The sequence below is a fragment of the Macaca fascicularis genome, chromosome 6 (assembly GCF_037993035.2).
Source record: "Macaca fascicularis isolate 582-1 chromosome 6, T2T-MFA8v1.1".
Lineage (NCBI taxonomy): Eukaryota > Metazoa > Chordata > Mammalia > Primates > Cercopithecidae > Macaca > Macaca fascicularis.
The window spans coordinates 138,053,412-138,077,445 of NC_088380.1; the positions used below are offsets into that span (position 1 = coordinate 138,053,412).

Sequence of the window (24,034 nt, forward strand, 5' to 3'; positions counted from 1 at the left end):
ACAAGAACTTTCAACATTTATTATAAATAAGTTCAAGAATTTAGAAGAAAAACAATTAGAGGAAAAATGGATAATCTCAGTAAGGAGATATAAACTGTAAGAAGAATAAATTTGAAGAAAGGGCAACAAAAGCTACCCAATCTGAAGTAGAGATGAGAAAAAAGTCCAAAAAAAATATTAACAAAGCCTTAGAGACTCATATCGTAATATCAAGAGTGGAAATATGTGGGTCAAAAGACACTCCGTATTCATGAAGGTAGGGTACATAGAAGACTGAGCCCAGGCCTTTCAGTTAATTTATCCTGGCACCTGGGATATATCAGACCCTTAATTATGATAAATGAGTTAAGTCCAGGAAAAACATATATACTAGTGATAGGATTAAGACAGTATGAAACTTTTTTCTTTTCCTGACATATCAATGTGTCTCTGTATGTATAAATATAATTTGGTGAGGCAGACAGTCTGAGGTGATTTTCTGATGACTCGGCCTTCCCCAAATAAACCACCAGAGGATATCCTTTTCCTGTTTCCATCTAGATAAACATGAAGCTACAATGAAGAGAACTATAGGCTGGAAGAAAGAGTTATACAAACTTACAAAAACCACACTTTCAAATTTAGGGCAAGTGTTAAGCCAGAACCTTAGACTTTCAGTGCCTCTCTTTTCTGTATTTGTATCTTTAGTATTTCATCTAACCTTTTCACAGACCATTTAGTCCTTAGGTCTTCCTGGTCAGGGTTAGAACTCTATGAAGTTAATCTTTCAGTCCAGGCTGACCCATTTCATAACCTCTACAACAGGGCAGGCAGGCAAAGTCAAGTCTCTTTTGTCCTGGATAATAAAGTTTTAGTTAGCAGAGATCTGCATTTTCCGTGGAGCCAATATTGGTTTCTACTTTCAAATATAATTCAATGCAAAAAAAAAATTTCTAGATTACTTCCTAAATGCCAACACTGTGCCTGACTCAGCATGGGATACAAATGTAAGACATCAGCTCTGCACTCCATGAATTTACTCTGGTGATGAAAAATGTCAAGTTTACAAGTAACTACCGAAAAAAGCAGAGAGAAAAAGTGACATGTCTGAGAGAAAAACTGCTGAGGGATTCCAAGGAAGGAGACATCTCTTCTTGTTGGAAAGACATAGGAGATAACATGAAAATGTCATCTACATGAAGCTACGGGTAGAAGAGTATGATTAAAACACAAGGCTAGGAAAAGGCAGACATGTTCAGGTAATAACGTACATATGTGATGGGGCAGAATCTAGAATGTGTAAGTGGGGAAAGAGTAAAATATAAAACCACATTGTAGTTAAAGGTAAAAGGCTTGGAATTTAAAATTAAGAGTGTAATTTAGATAACAGTGAAGCATTAAAGCTTTTTAAATACAGGAGTAATCAAAAATCAGAGCAATTTATTTCAAGTGGGAGTTTAAAAATGATAGTCAAAAGATATCAGATTTTGACTAGGACTCAGATGATATATATATATATTTTTTTTCTTCTGTGACAGAGTCTTTCTCTGTCGCCCAGGCTGGAGTGCAGTGGCGCAATCTTGGCTCACTGCACCTCTGCCTCCTGGGTTCAAGCGATTCTCTTGCCTCAGCCTCCTGAGTAGCTGGTGCATGCGCCACCTCACGTGGCTAATTTTTTTTGTATTTTTAGTAGAGATGGGGTTTCACTATGTTGGCCAAGCTGGTCTCAAACTCCTGATCTCAAGTGATCCACCGAACCCAGCCCTAGATGATATTCTTAATAGAAATATTTAAGAAAGGTGGAAGAGAACATGTGGTGACTTGGGGTGACAAAAGAACATACTAGTGAAAATGTGGCGCCAGGTTTCTGAAGAGATTGGCACTCAGAGCTGTGCATTAGGAAATCATGTTGCCACAGAGGTGGTAACTGAAGCCTTGGGATTTTTAAGAACACACTTACACGCTATATAAAAACTGAAAAAGTAGGTGGGGGATAAATGTGTGCCTTGAATTGTTTAAGAATGAATTTACAAAAAGACAAAGTGCTTTTGTTCAAGAGTCAGTATTTCACAGTTTTCCAGCTCATGGAAAAGACTGAAATAAATAGAAAAACGAATCTAGAAAGAAGTACTCCTTATTCTCTTGAGTACTCTTTGAAGATGCATAAAATAGTCTATCTAAGAACACTCTAACACCTTAATGTATACTTTAAAATTTTAATCTATGTTGATTAGAAACACATTCACACTGGAACCTCCCCACTGCCCCCCCACCCCCACACTGTAGTAAATGCTGTATTTTGAAGTTTCCTTGAGGGCCAAGGGTTTTTATTTTTAGACCAGAAGACATGAAAACTCTCAAGAAGAAAACGAAGTGTAGCCACACATTTGGCCATATAAAACAGTGTCAACAGTCTTCCTATTAAGAACTGCCGTCAGGAAAACCAAATCCCACATGTTCTTCTTATAAGTGGGCACTAACGATTGGGTACATATGGACATAAAGATGGGAACAACAGACACTGGGGTCTATTAGAGTAGGGAGAGAGGGGCAAGGGCTGAAAAACTACCAACTGCGTATTATGCTCACTATCTGGGTGATGGGATCATTCAAACCGCAAACCCTCAGTATCACGCAATATACCTATGTAAGAAATCTGCACATGTACCCCTTGAATCTAAAATAAAAGTTGAAATTATTTTTAAAAATTGGGGAGACATCCATTTTTCTGGATGAGAAGACTCCACGTTAGAAAAAAATGCCCAAATTAATCTATATATAGTCTTCTGTCCCACAAAAAAAGGTGGATTTCACTTGAAGCGTTTCTAAATTTCTAGAAGAATAAAAGCAGAAACACTAAAAAAAATAGCTGTTAGGATATCTTCCCCTCAACTCTCCAAATTAAAAACACTTGTATCATTTCACAAGGCTTTGCTTATGGTGTTAAAGGCTAGGTGTTCACTTAAAAAATCTCTGAGATGCTAAAATTCAAATAACTAGACAAATCACTTCAACTATCCCTGGTTAAGATACATACATTGGTAATGTACACCTGTAACTAAGGAGTATATTCATAGCTCCAACAGGGAATCTAAAGGTAGCCTAAGGTGAAGGGAAAGATCAAGGGTCCAGTACTGGTATTTAATTCTTCTCCTTGTTTTATTCCCAAGGATCTGATTGGAAATATTCGTGTATGTGCATGCACACATACACACACAATTCAGTTAGTTAGATATTTATCTTATCCATGGATTAAAATTATAGAAATCTTGTACTTTGAAGGGTATATCTTATCAACCTATTATAATTCTGTGTTTATTCCTTTTACTCTCCTTTAAATATTTTCCAAATTTTTTTCAACTTTTAACTATACAATCTATTTACGTCCTCAAGAGTAGTTAAATAAACAAATGATAATGTTGGTTTAAGAAACATAATAAAAACTACCCACAAACCCACCACTAGTAGAAAAACACTGTTTACTAATTGGTGCTCTTGAACTCGGATTTACATTCTGTATCTACAAATATAAAAGCATGTAGGTACATATATTTAAAGAAATATAATGTTAATCCTATATACTTATCTCACAGATATGATATATAAGATTTTATACATATGAGATATAAAAAATATGTAAGTATGTAGGTGTATATTTTTATGATTTTGATTTTTTACCTTTTGTGTTCATCTTTATTGGCTTCTTTTTGTTTTGGCATTTATGCTGTTTCTATCTTTTGGCTATTGTCCTAAAGTTAACTGTTATGTCAGAGTTTGAAATTTTTTTTTTTTTGGAGACGGAGTTTCACTCTTTGTTGCCCAGGCTGGAGTGCACTGGTGTGATCTCGGCTCACAGCAACCTCTGCCTCCTAGGTTCAAGTGATTCTCCTCCCTCAGCCTCCTGAGTAGCTGGGATTACAGGAATGCTCCACCACCCCGGCTAATTTTTTATTTTTAGTAGGGACGGGGTTTCTCCATGTTGATCAGGCTGATCTTGAACTCCCGAACTCAGGTGATCCGCCTACCTCTGCCTCCCAAAGCTCTGGGATTACAGGCTTGAGCCAGCGTGCCGGGCAGCAGAGTTTGAAAATTTTTATCTTCTTTGATCACTCTTAAAAAATTTTATCTTAGGTTTTATATATTTGATGTTAACATTATTATAAGTTTCTCCTTTAAATTTCTTCATTCTTATTTTGGTTCTAGAGTTTTAATAATTTTGTTCCTTTTATCTGTTCGTGCTCTCTAAATTCATTACCACTTTTATTGGTTAATTTATAAGTTTCAATGCACCATATTTTTTGAAACTATATGATTCCATTTATATGACCTTCTGGAAAAGGCAAAACTTTATGGGTAGAAAAGAGACTGGTGGTTGCCAGGGCTTAGGATAGGGGTCAGGAGAAGGGACTTGACTGCAAAGGGTCATATGGGTACTTTCTGAAGTGATGGAAATATTCTACATATTGACATAGGCTATGCCTTGGTCCTGCAATAGAACACCTCCAACCAACACCAGCAGGTGTATTCCAGTCTCATCCTCAGGTTGTCCAGCTAAAAGGCGAGTGATCTGCAGGTGCTAATATAAGTGCAATGCTATAGGAGCTCCTGTAGCATCTTTGCAAAGATGTAGGGACCAACTGTGTATAGTTCATCTTCTAGTTCACAATAAAGCATTGGTCTTTCCAAGTGACCTTGAATCTTAATCTGTGCACTATTCTGGCTTAGACACATGGATATCCCAGTGATACCAGGTTCCTATAGTTTTTCTTTTCTTTTCTTTTTTGAGACAGAGTCTTGCTCTGTTGGCCAGGCTGGAGTGCAGTGGCATGATCTTGGCTCGCTGCAACCTCCACCTCCTAGGCTCAAGCAATTCTCCTTCCTCAGCCTCCCAAGTAGCTGGGATTACAGGTGTGTCACCACGCCCAGCTAATTTTGGAATTTTTAGTAGAGACAGGGTTTCACCACGTTGGTCATGTTGGTCTTGAACTCCTAACCTCAGGTAATCCGCCTGCCTTGGCCTCCCATCCTATAGTTTTTCAACACCAAACCTCTGTGTATAGTCTCAGAGAGGTCCAGATATTCTCACATGTCCTAAGAGAAATCTACAGCCACATCCCTGAACTTCACTGATCCAGGGTCAATCTTCCTCAGCATTTTCTTCTGGAAAAACACAGTCTACCTTGATTTTTACATGTGCAACAATTCTTCTTTCACAAGATAACTCTTTTGGGGAGGGGCAGAATGCATGAAGCCCAATAGGTACACAAGCACTAAGTGGTCCCAGAGCCATTGTATTAACTTGTTTCATCTCTCTTTTAATTCTTTGTTCTCTACTATAAAATGGAGAACAGGGAAAAATTCCTTGTTCTGTATACTGTAAAAAGCAAACAGGGAGATACAGATGACCACAGCAATGACCTTTGTTGAGAAAAGCCACATATAAACCAAAAAAATGCGTATTGTCTTTGTTCCATCTTGCATCTGCCTACAAACTTCCCTGAATAGAAGAAGGCTGTTTTCCTAAAATATCTCAATCTGGGTAACTCTGTAGAACCAGTCTAAAATGCTTTCCTCAGACAACAATGATACTATTTCTACAAATATTAGTATATGGTAGCCACTAGCCATATGTGGTTATTAGGCACTTAAAACATGGCTAGCCAAATTGGGATGTGCCGTAACTTTAAACTTTGTTTTTTGATGACTTAGTACGAAGAAGGAATGTAAGGTAACTCATTCATAATGTTAAAACATTAAATACATGTTTTAATTATAATATTTGGTTATACTGCACTAAATAAAACATATTACTAAAATGAATTTTACCTGTTTCCTTTTATATTTTTTAATGTGTTTACTAGAAAATTTAAAATTAAATACGTGGCTCACGTTAAATTTCTATTTGACAGCTCTGGAATAGATAATATATTTGAATTCCTTAACAAACCAACCCTGAATATCATGCATTCCTCTTGTTATTTTATTTAAACTGTTTTATGTTCTATACTCATAATCTCTGACAAAATCAACCACTGGGCTCCACACCCAGGGAACTGCCCCTTACAACTTGCATTAAAGGAGACATCACTGGAAGTTCCACTATCTGGATCCCGAAATACTTATTGCCCTGGCTTGAACCTAACTTGGGTTCATTCTCAGCACGATCATGTGAGGATTCTCTCAGTTTATGGGTCTTCCTAGAATCTTCTCCCCACTATTACAAGGATCACTGAAAAGCTCAGTAGGTTTGAAATTGTGTCTTTTGGGTTTTAGAAAATGGAAAAGTCCATAAATATTCTCACTAATCTGCTATTTAATTCATGCTATACTACAACAACAGAGGCTTATGGTAGAAAAGCAGCTCTAATTTTCTTCATGACTTCTAACTACAGAAGACACATACAGTCAATTATAACAAAAATCAGTCTTTTTATAAGTTCAGTTATTCCAAGAACTAATTTTTTAACCAAAACAAGCATTAGACATTAATATAGATTCACCTGGATAAATGAAAGAGAACACTAGATTCATACTCTGCTGAACCATACTTAATCATTCTCAAAACAGAGATTGCCTCTTTAATCAGGTTTACAAATTTGACACAGTATATAAAGTTTATTTTTTCAAAGACCTTACGCTTGAATTTCATACTCTAAAAGATACGTTAACCATCTAAGGCACAAGCACAGAATATCTGGCAGAATAAAAAAACCATATACACAGCACAGAAATTCCTAAGGTATTACCTGATAGATATCAGATAAACTGCTGCTTCCAGAGTCACTGGCGATGCTACAACCAGACTGACTAGAAGACACATGAGTCACCTGTGGATGAGGGTTGTCTGTGAGATGCATCTTGGTAAGATCAGCTGGAAGCTGAAAAAAAAATAATTTAAGTTATTCTAAATGTCTTTACCTTTTTAAGCGGTTTTGACACGTTAACTTCAACAAATTTTTACGTACATTACTGTGCAATCTCATTTCTAACCCAAGTTCTCCACTTTTAGCAAAAAGATCTTTTGAAATAAGAACCATATAGTACTCTCTGAAACGATTGGGCAATTCTACAATGGTAAGCTCACTGAACAGTTTTCAAAAGCCATTACTAATGATATTTCTGAGGAAAACCTTGGACCTTCTATCCTCCCAAATAAAAACATCAGATCGGCTGGGTGCCGTGGCTCAAGCCTGTAATCCCAGCACTTTGGGAGGCCGAGACAGGTGGATCATGAGGTCAGGAGATCGAGACCATCCTGGCTAACACAGTGAAACCCCGTCTCTACTAAAAAATACAAAAAACTAGCTGGGCGAGGTGGCGGGCGCCTGTAGTCCCAGCTACTCGGGAGGCTGAGGCAGGAGAATGGCGTAAACCCGGGAGGCGGAGCTTGCAGTGAGCCGAGATCGGGCCACTGCACTCCAGCCTGGGCAACAGAGCGAGACTCCGTCTTAAAAAAAATAAAATAAAAATAAAAACATCAGATCTGTCCATTTAAGGGTAGGAATGTTACCCTTTAAACACACACACACACACACACACACACACACACACACACACACACACTCACTCTCTCTTTCTCCCTCTCACCCTCCCTCCTAATAAAAAATGGTGACAAACACAAGAATAAAACAGCAATATCTTGGAATTCAGCTACTGGAAGCAAGACTTAAGATCAGTAACAAATTGATTACATTCAATATTCCAAAAACTTTGTGAGCATCTTACACTTAATATTGAATTAGCTTCTAGTTGGCCCCTGAGAGATTTCTTAGTAATCAACATGATTTAATGAATGTCTGTACTAGGCGCAGGTATACAAGAAACACAAAAAGTAAGTGACTCCACCACCTCATCTTGAATATGGTCACACTCTTATCAGGTATGCAGGCTGTATAATATATTTCATACCATAAAACAGACATCTCACAAAATAAAAGCTACAGGAATTAAGACAATAAACAAACCATTGCATTCCAGAGTAGTAAAAGTTTTACATAAGAGGTATGTTTGTTTATTTTCCAAATGATTTCTCTGCAACTTGCTATTCAGGGCTTAAAAAAAATCAATTTAATTTTAAAAATAGGGTTTCTTATTGCTTTACTACTGAAAAACATTAAAGAAACATACACATAGTGTATATTAAATGTACTGAGGGAATGACTGAGTCTGAATTATATTATCTCAAGAGGAATTAATGTAATTATAAAAATTACACACAAAGTACATCACGAACTTCCCCTGCTGATAACGGTATGTTAGATAATTCAGATGAATCCTAGTACTAAGATAAACAGAAAACCTGAAATACATACATACATATACACACAGAGTATCTGGCCTCTGAGGTTACTTTTTCTCTTAAGAATATTTTCTGATTCCTAAAGAAAAGGCTAAAAGGCCAAGAAGTACCTGTGACAGCCACTGGCTAAAGAGACAAAGGTTAAATTCCAAGGCCTAGGATGGAAGGGCCATCTTTGGACTGGGACCCTGGGGAGTAAATTAGACTCTAGAGTAAAAGTCACCCAAAAGTAAACTGATGCTACTTTTAGAATCACCTCAATGCCTGATGCTAAAATAAGGTTATATAGGATTACTAGTATTTCCAATCAATTGTTGGAAGCAAACACAAATCCTCACTATAGGAAGAAAGTCATCCTAGGTCTCAATTAAAAAATTTTTTTTCGCATATACAACATCCATTGCTCAGTCCAATAAAACCAGGCATATATGATGAGACAGGATGGTATTGATGAAAAGTACGGAATAAACTCCAGAAACTAACAAAGAAGTTTCAAATAATAGGGTTACCAGACACAGTCTCTAAAATAACTGTGTTTAATATATACCAGGGATTGGCAAACATTTTCGCTAAGGGCCAAAGAATATATATTTTAGGTTTCACAGGCCACATACAGTTTCTGCTGTATGCTGCTTTTTTAAAAAAAATCTTTTTAACAACTCTTTAAAAATGTAAAAACCATTCTTAGCTCACAGGTCATATACCTCACTGGTCAGAATTGGTCCAGTTAGTGATTTATCATATATAGAGAGAAAAATACAAGACTAACAATTTCAGCAAAGAAAGAAAAAGAATTAAATGAAAAATCTAGAACTAAAATACGCAATTATGGAAATTAAAAAGCCAACAAGTGGGCTTAAAAAAAGATCTGACAGAGCTAAAAACAGAATTTAAAAAGTAAAGACTAGTCTGAAAAATATCCAGAATGAAGCATGGAGAGGAAAAAAGGTGAAGTTGGGAGAGAAGGGGTAAGAGCCACAGGAGATTCAGTAAGAACGTGACATCTGAATAACCAGAGTCTGAGAAGAGCGAGTACACAGAAGCAAGATGATGGCTAAGCATTTTCCAAAAGTGACAAAAGACCTAACGTCACAGATCAAGGAGGTTTAAAAACTCTCAGCAAGATAAAAAAACAAAAAACAAAAACCCACTCCAAAACAAACAAACAATCCCCCCATACCTATTCACACCAGGGTACATGTGTCAGGGGGTGAGGTGGAATACCAAGATAAAAGTTTTAAAGTAGCCAGGAAAAAAACCTGAGAGATTAGATTACTTTGGCAGAAGCAAAATTAAGCTGATGGCTGGCTTCTCAACATAAATTCTGGAAGCCAGAGGACAATTGAGTGATATCTCCATGAGCTAAAATTCTATACCTAGCAAAAACAGTACTCAAAAAACGGGAAAAATAATTTTCAAATAAAGAAAAATGAAGGAAATAATTCCTTAGCAGTCCTACAATGAATAAAATCCACTGGGAGAAGAAAAATGATTCCAGATGGAAGCTTTCAGGCACAAGAAAGAAGAAAAACCAACGAAAATGGGAAATGTGTGGCTAAATCTACATGAATGCTGACTATATAAAATAGTAACATTAATAACCCATGAAGTTTAAAATACAATAATTAAAATACAACAACAGAATGTAAGTCCGGAGAAGGGTAAATGAAGCTATTGAAGTGCTCTCAGTTCCTTGCACTGTCCATGAAGCTGTAGTAGCAGACTTGATAGGTGAAGAATGTGTGTTGTAATTTCTGATTTAAGAAAAGCACAGTAAAAAAGTGTATACCTACCAAGTTAACAGAGGGGAAAATATTAAATAATCAAAGAATGGAAAAATATACACCATGCAAACACAACCAAAAGGAAGCTGATATAGCTTAAAGTACACTTGGTGCAAAAGCATTAGTAGAGCCAATAGGGGACATTTTATAAGTATGTGAGGTGATGGATGGAGATCTATATCTATATCTATATGTGTAGATAGATGGATACACACACACACACACACACATATACACAGAGAGAGAGAGAGAGAGAGAGAGAGGGTCTCGCTCTGTCACCTAGGCTGGAGGGCAGTGGCATAATCTCAGCTCACTGCAACCTCTGCCTCCCGGGTTTGAGTGATTCTTTTGCCTCAGCCTCCTGAATAGCTAGGATTACAGATGTATACCACCGTGCCCAGCTAATTTTTGTATTTTTAGTACAGAAGGGGTTTCACCACATTGGCCAGGCTGGTCTCTAGCTCTTGACCTCAAGCAGTCTGCCTGCCTCAGCCTCTAAAAGTGCTGGGATTACAGGTGTGAACCACCATGCCTGGCCAAGGTGATGGATATATTAACTACCTTGATTTGATAGTTTCACAACGTGAACATGTATCAAAACATCACACTGTACCCCACAAATACATCCAATTATTTGTGAATTAAAAATAAATTAAAATTTAAAAATGTATAAGGCAAAAATGTCATCTACAATTATGCTATAAATTTTTAATAGAGATCTCAGTAGCAGTCTGAATAAGCAAAACACACAAAAACAAAACAAGTAAAGATATACAAGAAATGAACATAATTAACAAATGACCTAAAGAGTACAGACATAGAATAACGGAACCAAAAACTCCAGAACACATTTTCTTTTAGAGCACATATTAAAACATTTGTAAAAATTTACAATAAGGCAAGTCTCAACAAATTACAAAAGACTGAAACCAGGGAATATTCAGCAGTAACAGTGCAAATAAGGTAGAAATATATAACAAAAAGATAAATAGAAAACTATCATGTTAGAAAATTGTAAATAATCCTCTATTGAAATAGCCCATAAATCAATGAAGTCACATTGGAAATTAGAAAATATTAAAACAGAAAATTAAGATGCCATATATCAAAACCTGTGGGATAAGTTAAAGTCATGCTTAGCGGCCATTTATAGCTCTAATAAAAGGCAACAAAAAAAATTAACAAGCTCATAATTCCTTACAATAATGCAGAAATATTTATGAGGGTATGATACAGTTCAAAGACCTTCCTCCCACTTGGTTTCTGTTATTTAGATATGAAAAAAAAAACTCATCTGGGAATGAAGTAGTTGGAAAGGCAAACACTGAAAATAGCTTTAAAATGTGTGGTGTTTCGTTGGGGTGTCAGGGGTAGGAGACAGTATATATTGCAAATTCCTACAGAGGTAAGAAGACCAAGGAGAAGAATGTCATTCATAAAAGTAACACAATGAACCAAAGCCAGAAGTCTGCCAAGTGGCTTCATAGTACTGACAATGTACTGAGCAATCTTCACCCTCACTAGACCCTAAAAGCAGGTGCTATTATTATCTCTATTTTACTGATGAAGAAACAGAGGCAGTACGATTAAGCAACTTGGCCCAGATCATACACTCAAGTAAGCAGTAGAGTTAGGAATCAAACCCATGTCTGACTCTAGCACTTTTCTGTTATATTCTACTTTGTGTCAGGAACTCTGCTGATGACATAAAAATGAAAACATATGGGCCCTGCCTTCAAGGAGCTCAGTCTAATAGTGGACAATGGAGACAGATTTATAAGCAAACAGCATCTGCTTTCTACTTCATGAAGAAAACTTGATACAGGAATTCCCTCAACCTCTTTACAGAATGAGAATAATGATGCTGACTGCAGTTAACATCTGAGTTATTTGTACCAAACACACACTTCTACATGTCTTTCACATAGATTATCTCACCTAATATTCAAACAACCAGATGAGGTAATACTATGATTATACCCAATTTATAGAGTAGGAAACCTAATCTTAGAGATGTTATAAAGGTTTCCCAGGGTCACATAGCTAGGAAACTGGGGTCCTGGGATCTGAAACCCAGGCAGCCTGACTAAATCCATTGCTCTTTTCTACTAAGTTGTTTCCTGATACTCAGTTGGGAGTTCACAACACCCGATAGTTTATCTTTTCTTTGTAACAAATGAAGCACAAAGGAAAGGCTTTTCCTCCAAAAGAAGTTCTTGGTTCCTTAAATCTTCTCCACTATCTCTCAGCTTACCTGCCCTTTCTCTTTCTCTTCCTGATCCACCTGGACTCAACAGCTGATCTTTCATCAGCAACTTCAATTCATTTACCTCACTGTCCTTCCAGCCCACCAGGTCTGGCAAAACTTCCCATCTTTCACAGCATCCTTCATCCATTTCCTATACCTGAACTTCTGCGCTCTGCTGCAGATAACATGTCCACAAGGCCTACTGTTAAAGTTCTATTTGAAGCGGCAAGAAACTTTTTTAGCTAACAACTTGAATACAGACATTATGAAGTTACAAAGTCTGCTGAATACTTCGTATATAGAGAGGGGGGCAAGGAAAGAGAGGTATTGAGAAAAGGCTAGAGGTAGAATATAATCAGCAATGCCAAGCTAGGCATTTTGAATTTGGTTCCTATAGACAACATAGAGTTATTATAGGTTTCTGGGAAGGGCAGTGATAAAAGAACTGCATTTCTCAGTTAGATTAGATTTTGTTACAATAGAGGGCCCTCAGATCACTAAGGCTTACCCTAGTGAAGTGTACAGGCAACTTACAGGGTAACTACTATAGTATACAGAGACTCAGATATCCAAACTGTTTAGGTGTTTTTGGCTCTGCCATCTCAACATAAGGCCATTGAGGTCACAACAGCAGGAAAAACAAACAAACAAACAAACAAACAACAGCTGGAAGAGAATGTTAACCTTGCAAGTAATCAGGGAAATAAAAACTAAAACAAATACTTTTTTCCCCATCAAATTGGCAAAAAGCAAGTCTGATAATACAAAATGCAGGAAAGACTATGGAGGAAAACAATATTCTCACAAACTGCTAATGGGAGTATGAAATGGTATAACCATTTTGGACAACAATTTGAGAAGTAGCCACTTTGGGGAGCAAATGTTTTAAAACATATCTATCTTATGACTCAATATTCCACTTAGGGTACCTACTCTTAAGATCACTCTGGAAGGACAGAAGGTGAAATAGAAGAAAATGGTACACACAAGAGATAAGAGACACTAGTTGAAGCACAAGACGATGGAGGCCTTACAAAATTAAAAGTAAGCCACCAGAATTGTAAGATAGCTTCTAGGGGCCGGGAGCAATGGCTCATGCCTGTAATCCCAGCACTTTGGGAGGCTGAGGTGAGTGGATCATTTGAGGTCAGGAGTTCAAGATCAGCCTGGTCAACATGGTGAAACTCCACCTCCACTAAAAATACAAAAATTAGCCGGGTGTGGTGGCGGGTGCCTGTAGTCTCAGCTACTCAGGAGGCTGAGACAGGAGAATCGCTTGAACCCAGGAGGTGGAGGTTGCAGTGAGTGGAGATTACGCCACTGCACTCCAGCCTGGGCAACAGAGTGAGACTCTGTCCAAAAAAAAAAAAAAAAGATCTCACAACTGAAGACAAATGAAAATTTTCAGCTTGAGAGAATACTCTAAAAGTGTCCATAGGGGAACAAAAATTAGGCAATCCAGGGCAAAACTTCATGGCATCAAGGATAAAAATAATAATAATAATAATGATAAAACAAAAACTGGACACAGTGGCTCATGCCTGTAATCCTAGCACTTTGGGAGGCCAAGGCATGAGGACTGCCTGAGTCCAGGAGTTTGAGACCAGATTGGGCAAGATGGAGAGACCTTGTCTCTACAAAAAAACTAGAAAATTGACCAGGGATGGTGGTGTGCATCTGTGGTCCCAGCTGTGTGGGAGGCTGAGGTGGGAGGATCCCCTGAGTCCACAAGTTCAAGGCTGCAGTGAGCCATGATCACACCACTGCCCTCCAGCCTGGGCAACAGAGCAGGGCCTTGTCTCTCTCTCTCTCTTTTTTTTTTTTCCTGTCCACCCAGGCTAGAGTGCAGAGTCACAATCTCAGCTCAGTGCAACCTCTGCCTCCTGGATTTAAGCAATTCTCCCACCTCAACCTCCCAAGTAGCGGGCACTACAGACGTATGGCAGCATACCTGGCTAATTTTCATTTTTTTTTTTTTTTGAGACGGAGTTTCACTCTTGTTGCCCAGGCTGGAGTGCAATGGTGTGATCTCTGCTCACAGCAACCTTCGCCTCCTGGGTTCAAGCCATTATCCTGCCTCAACCTCCGAAGTAGCTGGGATTACAGGCATCCGCCACCATGCCAGCTAATTTTGTATTTTTAGTAGACACAGGGTTTCTCCATGTTGCTCAGGCTGGTCTCAAATTCCAGACCTCAGGTGATCTGCCCGCCTCGGCCTCCCAAAGTGCTGGGATAACAGGTATGAGCCACCATGCCCGGCCTAATTTTTGTATTTTTAATAGAGATGGGGTTTCACCATGCTGGCCAAGCTGGAGGACCACGTCTCTTTTTTTTAAAAAAAAAAAAAAAAAAAAAAAAAAGAAGTAGTAAAATAACAAACACATAACTAACTACTAACAAAAGTTATTAACAAAGGAAAAAAAATTATAATGAGCTCAGACTTCTCATCAGCAACATTGGAGGCCAGAACACAGTGTAGTAACTTTTTCAAAGTGCTAAAGGAAAAAGACTTTGGATTTATTATTTTGTATTCAACTAAACAATTATGTTAAGAGTAAATATAAAGGAAGGCATTTATGATTCATTCTTCCCCAACCCCCAACAGAACCGTGCTAATAAGACTATTTTAGCAAGAAAATTAATGAATTCAGAAGTAGTAAAATGCAAGTACATAGTAGCATAGGCAAAAACACATGAATAAAAATAAAACCAGTAAAATGTACAGAAAATGAAAAGAAGTATAAAAAAATTCTAAGCTTTATGTGTTTAATTGCAATCCAGAGTCAAAATTCCATCAACAGTAACATGCCAGAAGAGGGACAGAGACATATACTCTTACAAATACTTGATTTACACAGTACAGTACCAATCCAGAATCCTGTTCATATAATGTTTGCTGGCATTTCGTGAAATCTTGGAAGCTGATTTTGAAATTTTGACTCTTCCGTATTTGTTAAATCTGGGATCGAAAGTTGGCTATCAGCACTCCAAAGGCTACTTTATTTTGCTGGTTACCTTAAAAAACAACCCCTATATCTCATTCTTAATTTTCTTTAAAGTTTTTTTTTTACATAGTCTCACTCACTTGCTTTCTACAAGTGGTTTAAAGCTTTGTAGTATAGTGCAGCTATTAAGCATCAGCAATGCTTGACCATATAGGTGTCATTTTCACTAAAAAGGCCATTTAAGCCCTAGCCAGATAATAGCACAAATATACTGTGTACCTAGGCTTCTTTTCATCTCAATCAGCTGTTTGCCAAATGGACAGTGAATTTAAATGTCTTTCCAGAAGCTGCCTTTAAGAAAGATATGCAGTGAGCTAGGCCAGATAAAACAGAAAAAGAGTCCATGATGCTATCATAGCATTTCTTCCTTAGTCACCATCAACAGGACAACCTTGAAACAAAGACATGATTTCAGACCATACTAAGAAGTGCCTCTATTGTGCCTGTCTATATGCAAGAGAACCATAAAAAATCTTAATATATTAAATGTTACAATTTAAATGTTTTGAAAAAACATTGTTTTATAATACATACATGAGACAGGAAAGATAACTTGAGTGGCATCAAATTATAGACTATATAAATAGTCACTGTGTATAATAAAACTTACTGAATTAGAGCATATATTTTCCTACAACCTAGCCTGGAAGGTTGCGTAGCACTTTGCTTTTTTGTGAGTTACTATGTTTATTTAAAAATGACAAGTATGATAGATGACCTTAAATAGTCTCCAGCTGCTAATGGTTTACTATACTGAAAATACTTAGAATCATTATTTAAATATTTTAACATAATTGATTTTCATGAGTATTTTCTTCATATTATTTCACTGCTTAAGAATTATCAACTAATCTTTGTAAAATAGCACAATTCAACTGTAAAATAGCACAATTCAATCATAATTTATCTGACAGCATATTAATGAAACATGTCATATAATCTAGAAATTAGACTAACATACCTAAATACATCAGCCATTTAAGAAAATGAAGCAAGTTAGAGTATGATCACTGATAAGTACAGCAATAGCCATAATCAAAAAATAATTCAGTCTGAAGAGAGTACATCTCAAACGCACTGCAATTTAAGTCTATAGATTTAAAAGGCACCTTTCAAATCTTCTTAGAGGTCACATTAGAATGTTTTAGATATTTAAATTTAAAAACAAAATGGCAATGAGAAAGAACTACTTTGTAGTTCTTATTTTTAAAGTTTAGAAAATATAACAGCGCAATAAAGCTCATTTACAATTCAAAATAAAATTTAATAACTGGATTAAATCAATTGCTAAGAAAATAACAATTACTTACTTTGGAGGCCCATGGTTGAAGACAATTGGCATAACAGCGAACAAGAAAAGCCATTTCCTAGGCTGGAAAGGGTAGTTTCCTTTTCAAACCAGAGCCACAGTGATGAGTATGGTGATAAAATTCTGTTAAGTTTCTTTTTACAAATCACACACCACTGCAGTGTTTATATAAAGGCAGCCTCTCCAAACCCCTTTTAAAACTGAAATCAGGAGCTTTCAGTGAAGTATTATTCTAAATTAAAACGTTGACTTTAACAAGCAAATCACAGTAAATGAAGATGTTTACAATTCTGGCTCAGAATATTCAAACATATACATGCGGCCTCAGGCACCTGACACAGACACGCAGAGTGGCAGCACAACAGTTAATACAGTATCAATCAAAGCAAACCAGGCAACATGCACCAAATCTGTGTTCCTGGATTCCGTGAAACCTTTCCTCTCTGTGATATAGCTTTGTCTTTTCTTCAACTTATTTCATTCTGTAGAACAAGCACTCAGTGATTCTTCTGCATCAAAAGCAAACATTGTATCCTGAAGATTAAAGTTTCTTCTTTATATTCTTAACCACCAGAGGTTAAAAAAAAAACCACCACCACCACCACCACCAACAAAAAAAATGTTGAGCAAATGGCAGTTAGATGACATATGCTGTAACAGGTTTGTCCTGTAGAATGCCTAAGAATCTCCAAAATTGTAATTATTTTCTCTATTCACATGCACTGTTTACAGCTCTGCAGCACTGCTTCTTATTCTAATGCATCAGTAAAACAGCACTGTTGATGTAAGTCTGGCTTTTCTGGTTAAACATTTTTATATAATACGGTACAAAACCACTATATCTTCCGCTAAAGCAAGACTGAATGTTACTGTCTTAATTCCTACAGTCCTTGCCTGTTTCAAAGCAGCTCCCTAAGGAGAAGCTCCTATTGATTCTATGCTCTGCAGTAAGATGAAATATCTAATAAGAAGGAAAGAGAGTGGGAGGAGAATAGAGCTAAAAGGATGACATCACCTGTACAGAAAGCCTCCAGAAACTGCATTAGATCAATTGGCTACTGTATCTGCAGATGTAGCCCAAAGAGCAATTTATTGAACACACACACACACACACACCCCCACCCACACCCACCCCATCCTCCCTTCCATGAGACACGTCAGCAAGCTAAATTCTTTAAGAAAAAAATTGGCTTGAACACCCTTTTGACTTCACAGTTTTAAAAATCCATTTTGATTTTTAATTCTGTACATTGATACACAGCTATATTTGGGAAGCCATATTTCCTATTATTATTCAAATATAATACAGTATTGTCCTGCCAAGGTAAAATTATAAGCTCTGATAAGATACCATTGCATTCCAAATAAAGAAGGCAGCCTAGGTTCTCAGATGTCACATGTATTTGTTAACAAGGGGTTTCTGCTTGCAAAATTTGCTATTTATCGAATAACTGTTCTGAAAGATACAAACTTCAGGATCACTCTAAATTAACATTAAGAATATGCAAACTAGTACTAAGATTTGTAGGTAGATAGTAAATTTAAATGGAAACAATAGAATTTCATTTTGCAAAGGGAAGCTGGAAAAAAATCACATGTACACCAATAGTTGGAGCACGCACCAACTCCTTTGAGAAAGAATAATGTGCACAACATGGTACTTTCCTGTAGCCCAATGCTCAATTCCTAGAAAAAGACAAGAAGCCAGCAAAAGTAACTCAGAAGAAATCAAAGAAAATGATTAAACCTGCTTCCACAGTGTGGACTAAAAAAAATTGCCCCATTTTTCTATAGAAATTACAGAAAAAGATTTTAATTTTGCCACACCCTCTTCCATCTGAAAACACAATACCACTAGTACCCATCCTTGTTCTTCATGCTTCTGCTACAAGGCACTAGATACTCCAACTAAGCTTGTGATGGTTGCTCCTAATGGCCAAAGTAAGATAGTTCCCAAGAGTAAAATATAGTTATACCCCCAGGCAGCAAAATTATGAGAAAAACAATCAGTGAACAAATCAAAGCAATAGAATTATTTTGCTTTATTCACCAAACACTTTTATTTTGGGGAAAATGGGATGTGCAACATAACAGGACATGTTACCTGGGAGACAGGTATTTTAACAAAGGACTCCACTGACTGCAGAAGAAACATCTTGTCGTTAGGCACACAAAAAATAAGTTCTTCAATATTTTTGAGAAAAGTCTGAGTCACTTTCTGAACAACACTATGCTGCCAATCTGAATTACGCTGCTACTTATAAAACTAGAATTTAAGTTAAACTAAGTATAATTTTGAACAAAGACAAGTTATGGTTTCAAAATATGTAATTATTTAGATTTTCATAAAGTTTTAAAGAATGTTTTTCTGCCAAAATTCCAAAAGACACAATACCAAAATACACAATACCTGCATTTAAATATAAAATTAAATTTCACAAATGCAAACAAGCATGACTAGTTTTCTAAACATAAAACATGGAATATTTATACAGGTTGATTTTTTTTTTTTTCTGGTTTAATTCAACCATACGTGAGTTGGAATTCCACTTGATACTTAATATTGTACCTTAATTAAAATCAAACATTAATCATTCTTTAAAATAGAAAAATGATAGTAGGTACTTTGTATGTACATGAAGACAAACTCACTAAAGATAAAATTTCTAAAAGATGAGTATTTTACACATAAATATCAGTAGCAAGATTCAAGAATACTAAGAATTTCAACACCAGACAGTAATTATATTCATGTATAGTACCAACAGAATATATTATAGCCAAATCAAAAAGCAAAATTTTAATGCACACCTTTCCCCCTTTTTATAAATCATGCTGATCAACACACAAAGAAGGACCTCAAGCTGGGCAAGGGAGACAGCCATCTCTTAGCTGCTTTAAAAAACTGCTGCCCAGAGTGAGAAATGTAATCCACTAGTGCCATATGTTAGACCTACTGTAGTAAACACCAACTCAGTAAAGGAACAAAACTCTCTTTTCCTTTAGTTTTACTTGTAAGTGAAGATGACATCATCCTTTACCAATCATCTCATAGTATCTTCGATTCCAGGGAACTGTATAGTGAACCTATCATGCGAAATCTCCCTGTGTAACAATACCAAGAAAAGAAACAGGCCAAATTCCATACTCAACATGGGGATCCACCAGCATTCTGATGAAATAATGACTTTGCCTTTTAACTACTGAATGAAGAAATAAACATCCTTTGAAGAGAATAGTAATTTATCAAATAACTAAAATAAATGACTAGGTAAATAACCTATTTTTCATTTGCATCACTTTTAGAATTTTATCACGATCTCATCTCATTATCTTATCAATTCAAATGAATTAAATGCAGCAAAGGAGAATGTCCTGATCTACATATTGTCTAGGAATCACTACCAGACAGCCACTTATGAACACATTTCCCCTGCATATGAAATGCCATGATGCTAACCCCTATTAATGAAATCTTTAGCTTTAGAAAGGTCTTTTGCACTACTATAATAGAGCAATGTATGTTGACTTTCCAAAGATTCAAATCATGATGAAATACTTTTATAAAAGTGTAAATGCCATGTAGTTATTAAAATTTATGTTAACTGTGCATATTATTTATAAACAAAAATACAAACTGAAATACTTGAAATCATATTGTTTAGAAAGCCAAAGATAAGGTTCTGATAGTTACTAAACTAACCGTAAACATATCTTTTATGTCAATATGTGACAACACTGAAAAGAAGGACAGGGAAAGGTTACCATAGATGAAGGTAAGCCATAAGAGGATATACATTCTAGGCATTATGAAAAACAAACAAAACTAATGATAACAAAAACTGGATTTATACTAACCCAGGCATTTTATTTACTTAGTACATTAATAGAATTTATTCCCAATCTGCAGTGAAATATTATAATCACAATTTAGAGAAGTCAAACTCCAAAGAAGTTAAAGAACAAAAGAAAAATTCTGCAGTTTTACAAAATAAAGAGTACACTCATTTCTGCATTTTAGTTGTACTTGGTTTTTGAAATATAAACTTAAATTGTACTGATTTACAGAGTGAAAACACTTTAAGTCTTTTGGAAAATAAATGAATAAATGACTGCAATGGTCATAGGTAACATACAAGCCCTTTCAAAGGATCATAACAATCTTTTCCACCCCTTTCCCTCCATGTTTAACATGAACATCTGAAATGCATCTTTGCAGTTATCAGACAGTTAACTCTAATTACTAGTGCCCCTCAGGACTTCTGCTTTCAAACTGCATACCTATTCCTCAGCCTTCATGAAGGAGGCGAGGCAAGAGTACCAGCATTCTTTTATTCTCTTGTAAGAAACAGTGTGCTTCAGCATACTGTCATATATATATCCACTAACTGATCACTCCCATTTTTGTTGAAAATCTGTCACAGCCACCAGCTGGACACACATGCACTATGAAATACGATCCATCCTTAGGGAGTAATAGAGGAAGAAAAACCAAGAAGGAGAGAGAAACTGTCATCATCAACCAAGGTGATGTAAGCTTCTATAATTAGAATCAGTGAAATTGAAAGAACAATAAAAGGCACCACTATGCTTCTGCTTTCCCTCTAGGCTGTGTATCAAGAATCTTCACACCTGCACAAAAGGATACACTTTGTATACAGTTACTCAAGTATATGCAAACCTAAAGTTTCAAAACAGCATATTAATTTTCTTCAAAAACAGAGCAACACATATAAATGACAAAAAATGAACTCTCATTTAAAACCATCTTTGAATTACTGGGTTCCTTTGTATCCCTTGTTCATAAAGATAACCATTACAACCCTTCTCTACTTTTAAATACTACATTTTCTAGCACTGTAAAAGCCACATACACAACATAGCACAGTTACTAAACACATACCAAATCAAACTAAACAACAGTCAGCATTAATTTGTTTGCTACGTCTGAGTAATTGTTATTCCCCTTCCAACTGGAACACCATCATAATCATTGTCTAGACCACTGGTATACCCTAATATCTGAGTTGCTTTAAACAATTATCAAAAGAGCCTTCTTTAGCAATTACTCCATAAAATATTTCAAGTATGATAAAAAGTCTTTCTAATTCTGGTTCCCTGGGCAAATCTGTCTGAATTAGTGTCACACCATTAAGGGAGGAAGAACTGCCCCAGACAACCAGAGGGGCATGCCCTGCTCTCCTCCTCTCAGTACTCAAGAATTTTATACATAGTGAATAATAAAGACAATTTTAAAATGCCTATTTACAAGTTACCAATATTTATGTAGAAACTTAAAATAATTTTCATACCTTTAACACAGTAATTTCTGTAACTCTATCCTAAGGAAATAATCAGAGTCGTGTACAGATTTTTCCCTAAAAGCTGTTTGTGATGGCAGAAAAATTGGAAGCTACGTGAGAATACTTCATTACACTCTTATAGTATTATATTAATATTGAAAATAATGTTTTGGAAAAAGTTTTTAACTGCATGAGAAACACAAACACAAGGATACATAACTAAACATTCAGCATCACCTAAATTAATTATTTAAATTAATAAAAAGATACATAGTCAGCCCTCTGTGTCCATGGGTTCTGTACCTGCAGATTCAAAAAACTGCAGACCAAAAATATTTTGGGAAAATTCCATTAAAAATAATAGTAGAGGTTGGGGGTGGTGGTGATTACTTCTATAATCCCAACAGTTTGGGAGGCCGAGGCAGGCTATTGCTTGAGCCCAGGAGTTCAACACCAACCTGGAAAACATGATGAAACCCCGTCTCTACAAAAAAAAAAACAAAGTTAGCTGGGCTTAGAGGCATGTACTTGTAATCCCAGCTACTCAGGAGGCTGAGGTGAGAGGATCCCTTAAGTTGGGAGGTCAACGCTGCAATGAACTGTGATCGTTCCACTGCATTCTAGCCTGGCTGACAGCGAGACCCTGTCTCAAATAAAACCCAAAAAACCAAAAACAAAAAACCCACTACAACAATAAAAAAAATTACAAATTTCAGTATATCAACTATTTACACCACATTTACACTGTATTAGGTATTATAAGTAATCTAGAAATGATTCAAAATACAGTCATGCATTGCTTAACAACTGGGGTACATTCTGAGAAATGTGTCATTAGGCAATTTCATCCTTGGGCAAACATCACAGAGTGTAGCTACACAAACCTAGACAGTATAGCCTACTATACACTAAGGCTACATGGTATAGCCTATGGTTCTCAGGCTATGAACCTGCTCAGCATGTTACTCTACTGAATACTGCAGGCAACTGTAACACAATGTTAAGTATTTGTGTATCTAAACACAGAAAACGTACAGTAAAAACAGGTAGGAAAATCTGACGTCATTTATGTGGTCTGTCATTACTCAACGCATGACTATATATGCAAGGATGTGCATAGATTACACAAAAATACTACAGCATTTTATAAAAGGGACTCAAACATCCTCAGATTTTAGTATCTGCAGAGGGTCCTGAAACCAAGCCCTCATGGATACTTAGGGACCATGGTACACTAAAAAAAATGTGACAGTAGCTATCTCCAGTTTTAAGGATGATAGCAAATTCGTTTCCTTCTTCATACTCTTCTATATATTTTACATTTCTACAATAAGCATTTCTTCACAAAATTAAAAAAAAACTGCTCTAACTTAGCTTTTGTCCTAGTTTTAGTTGTATCACTTCTATGCTTTTTCTCTATTTGTGGACTCAATACCTTCTAACTAGGTACAAAAACCTATCAAGAATTCCGTATTATTTCCTAGAAGATAAATGAGGAGAATTCTCCTAAAGGATATTAGATACTCGTGAACAAAAACAGAAAGTCCTCTTTTGTTTTTATGGTAGAAAGAACCACAAAGAATATACACCTGTTCAGAGTATTCTGGGTTGTAAATAAGGGAGAAGGGAAGCAATATTGAAAAGCTGAAGATTCTTAGAGGTGGGGCTCCAAATTTCTCAGTAGTAGTGTGATCAGCACTCACTGTCTTATATACAAATAGGATTATCAAAGATCCCATTTGCAAACTTCCTGAGTTTAGAAGTAACAAAAATCTGTTCATTCATTATTTCATTCTGAAATTACTTATGAAATACCATATTAAAAACAATCAGGATTTATCAAGCCCACAAATACAAAATAAAGTTCACAATGTTAACAAGTTTCTTCATCAAACACTGACTTTCACTTAAACAGCTCAAATTCTAAATTCTCCTGATGATTGATGCAACAATAGTGCTTACACCTCCTTTAGTTTGACTTGAATAAATGTTTAAACTTCTTGCTTACTGGTGCTCCATGAAGAGACCTCAGCAATCACATGTTTGTACCAAAGTCCTCCAGTTTCTCATGAGGAGGTGGGGGCATGGACCTATTTCTTACTATAGG

General features: G+C 36.3%; 1 protein-coding gene across 13 annotated transcripts in view; it reads right to left on the bottom strand.

The window, feature by feature from the left end:
- The window catches only part of RAPGEF6 (Rap guanine nucleotide exchange factor 6), a 215,714-nt gene that overhangs the window by 98,968 nt on the left and 92,712 nt on the right, over window positions 1-24,034 (bottom strand). For all 13 annotated transcript variants that reach the window (XR_012414050.1, XR_012414051.1, XM_073994153.1 and 10 more), the window contains one exon: window positions 6,726-6,857. Coding sequence is in view for 11 of the 13 variants with exons in the window: in XM_073994153.1 (XP_073850254.1) it covers window positions 6,726-6,857 (132 nt within the window). In the remaining 2 variants the exon portion in view is untranslated. The remainder of the gene's footprint in view (window positions 1-6,725; window positions 6,858-24,034) is intronic.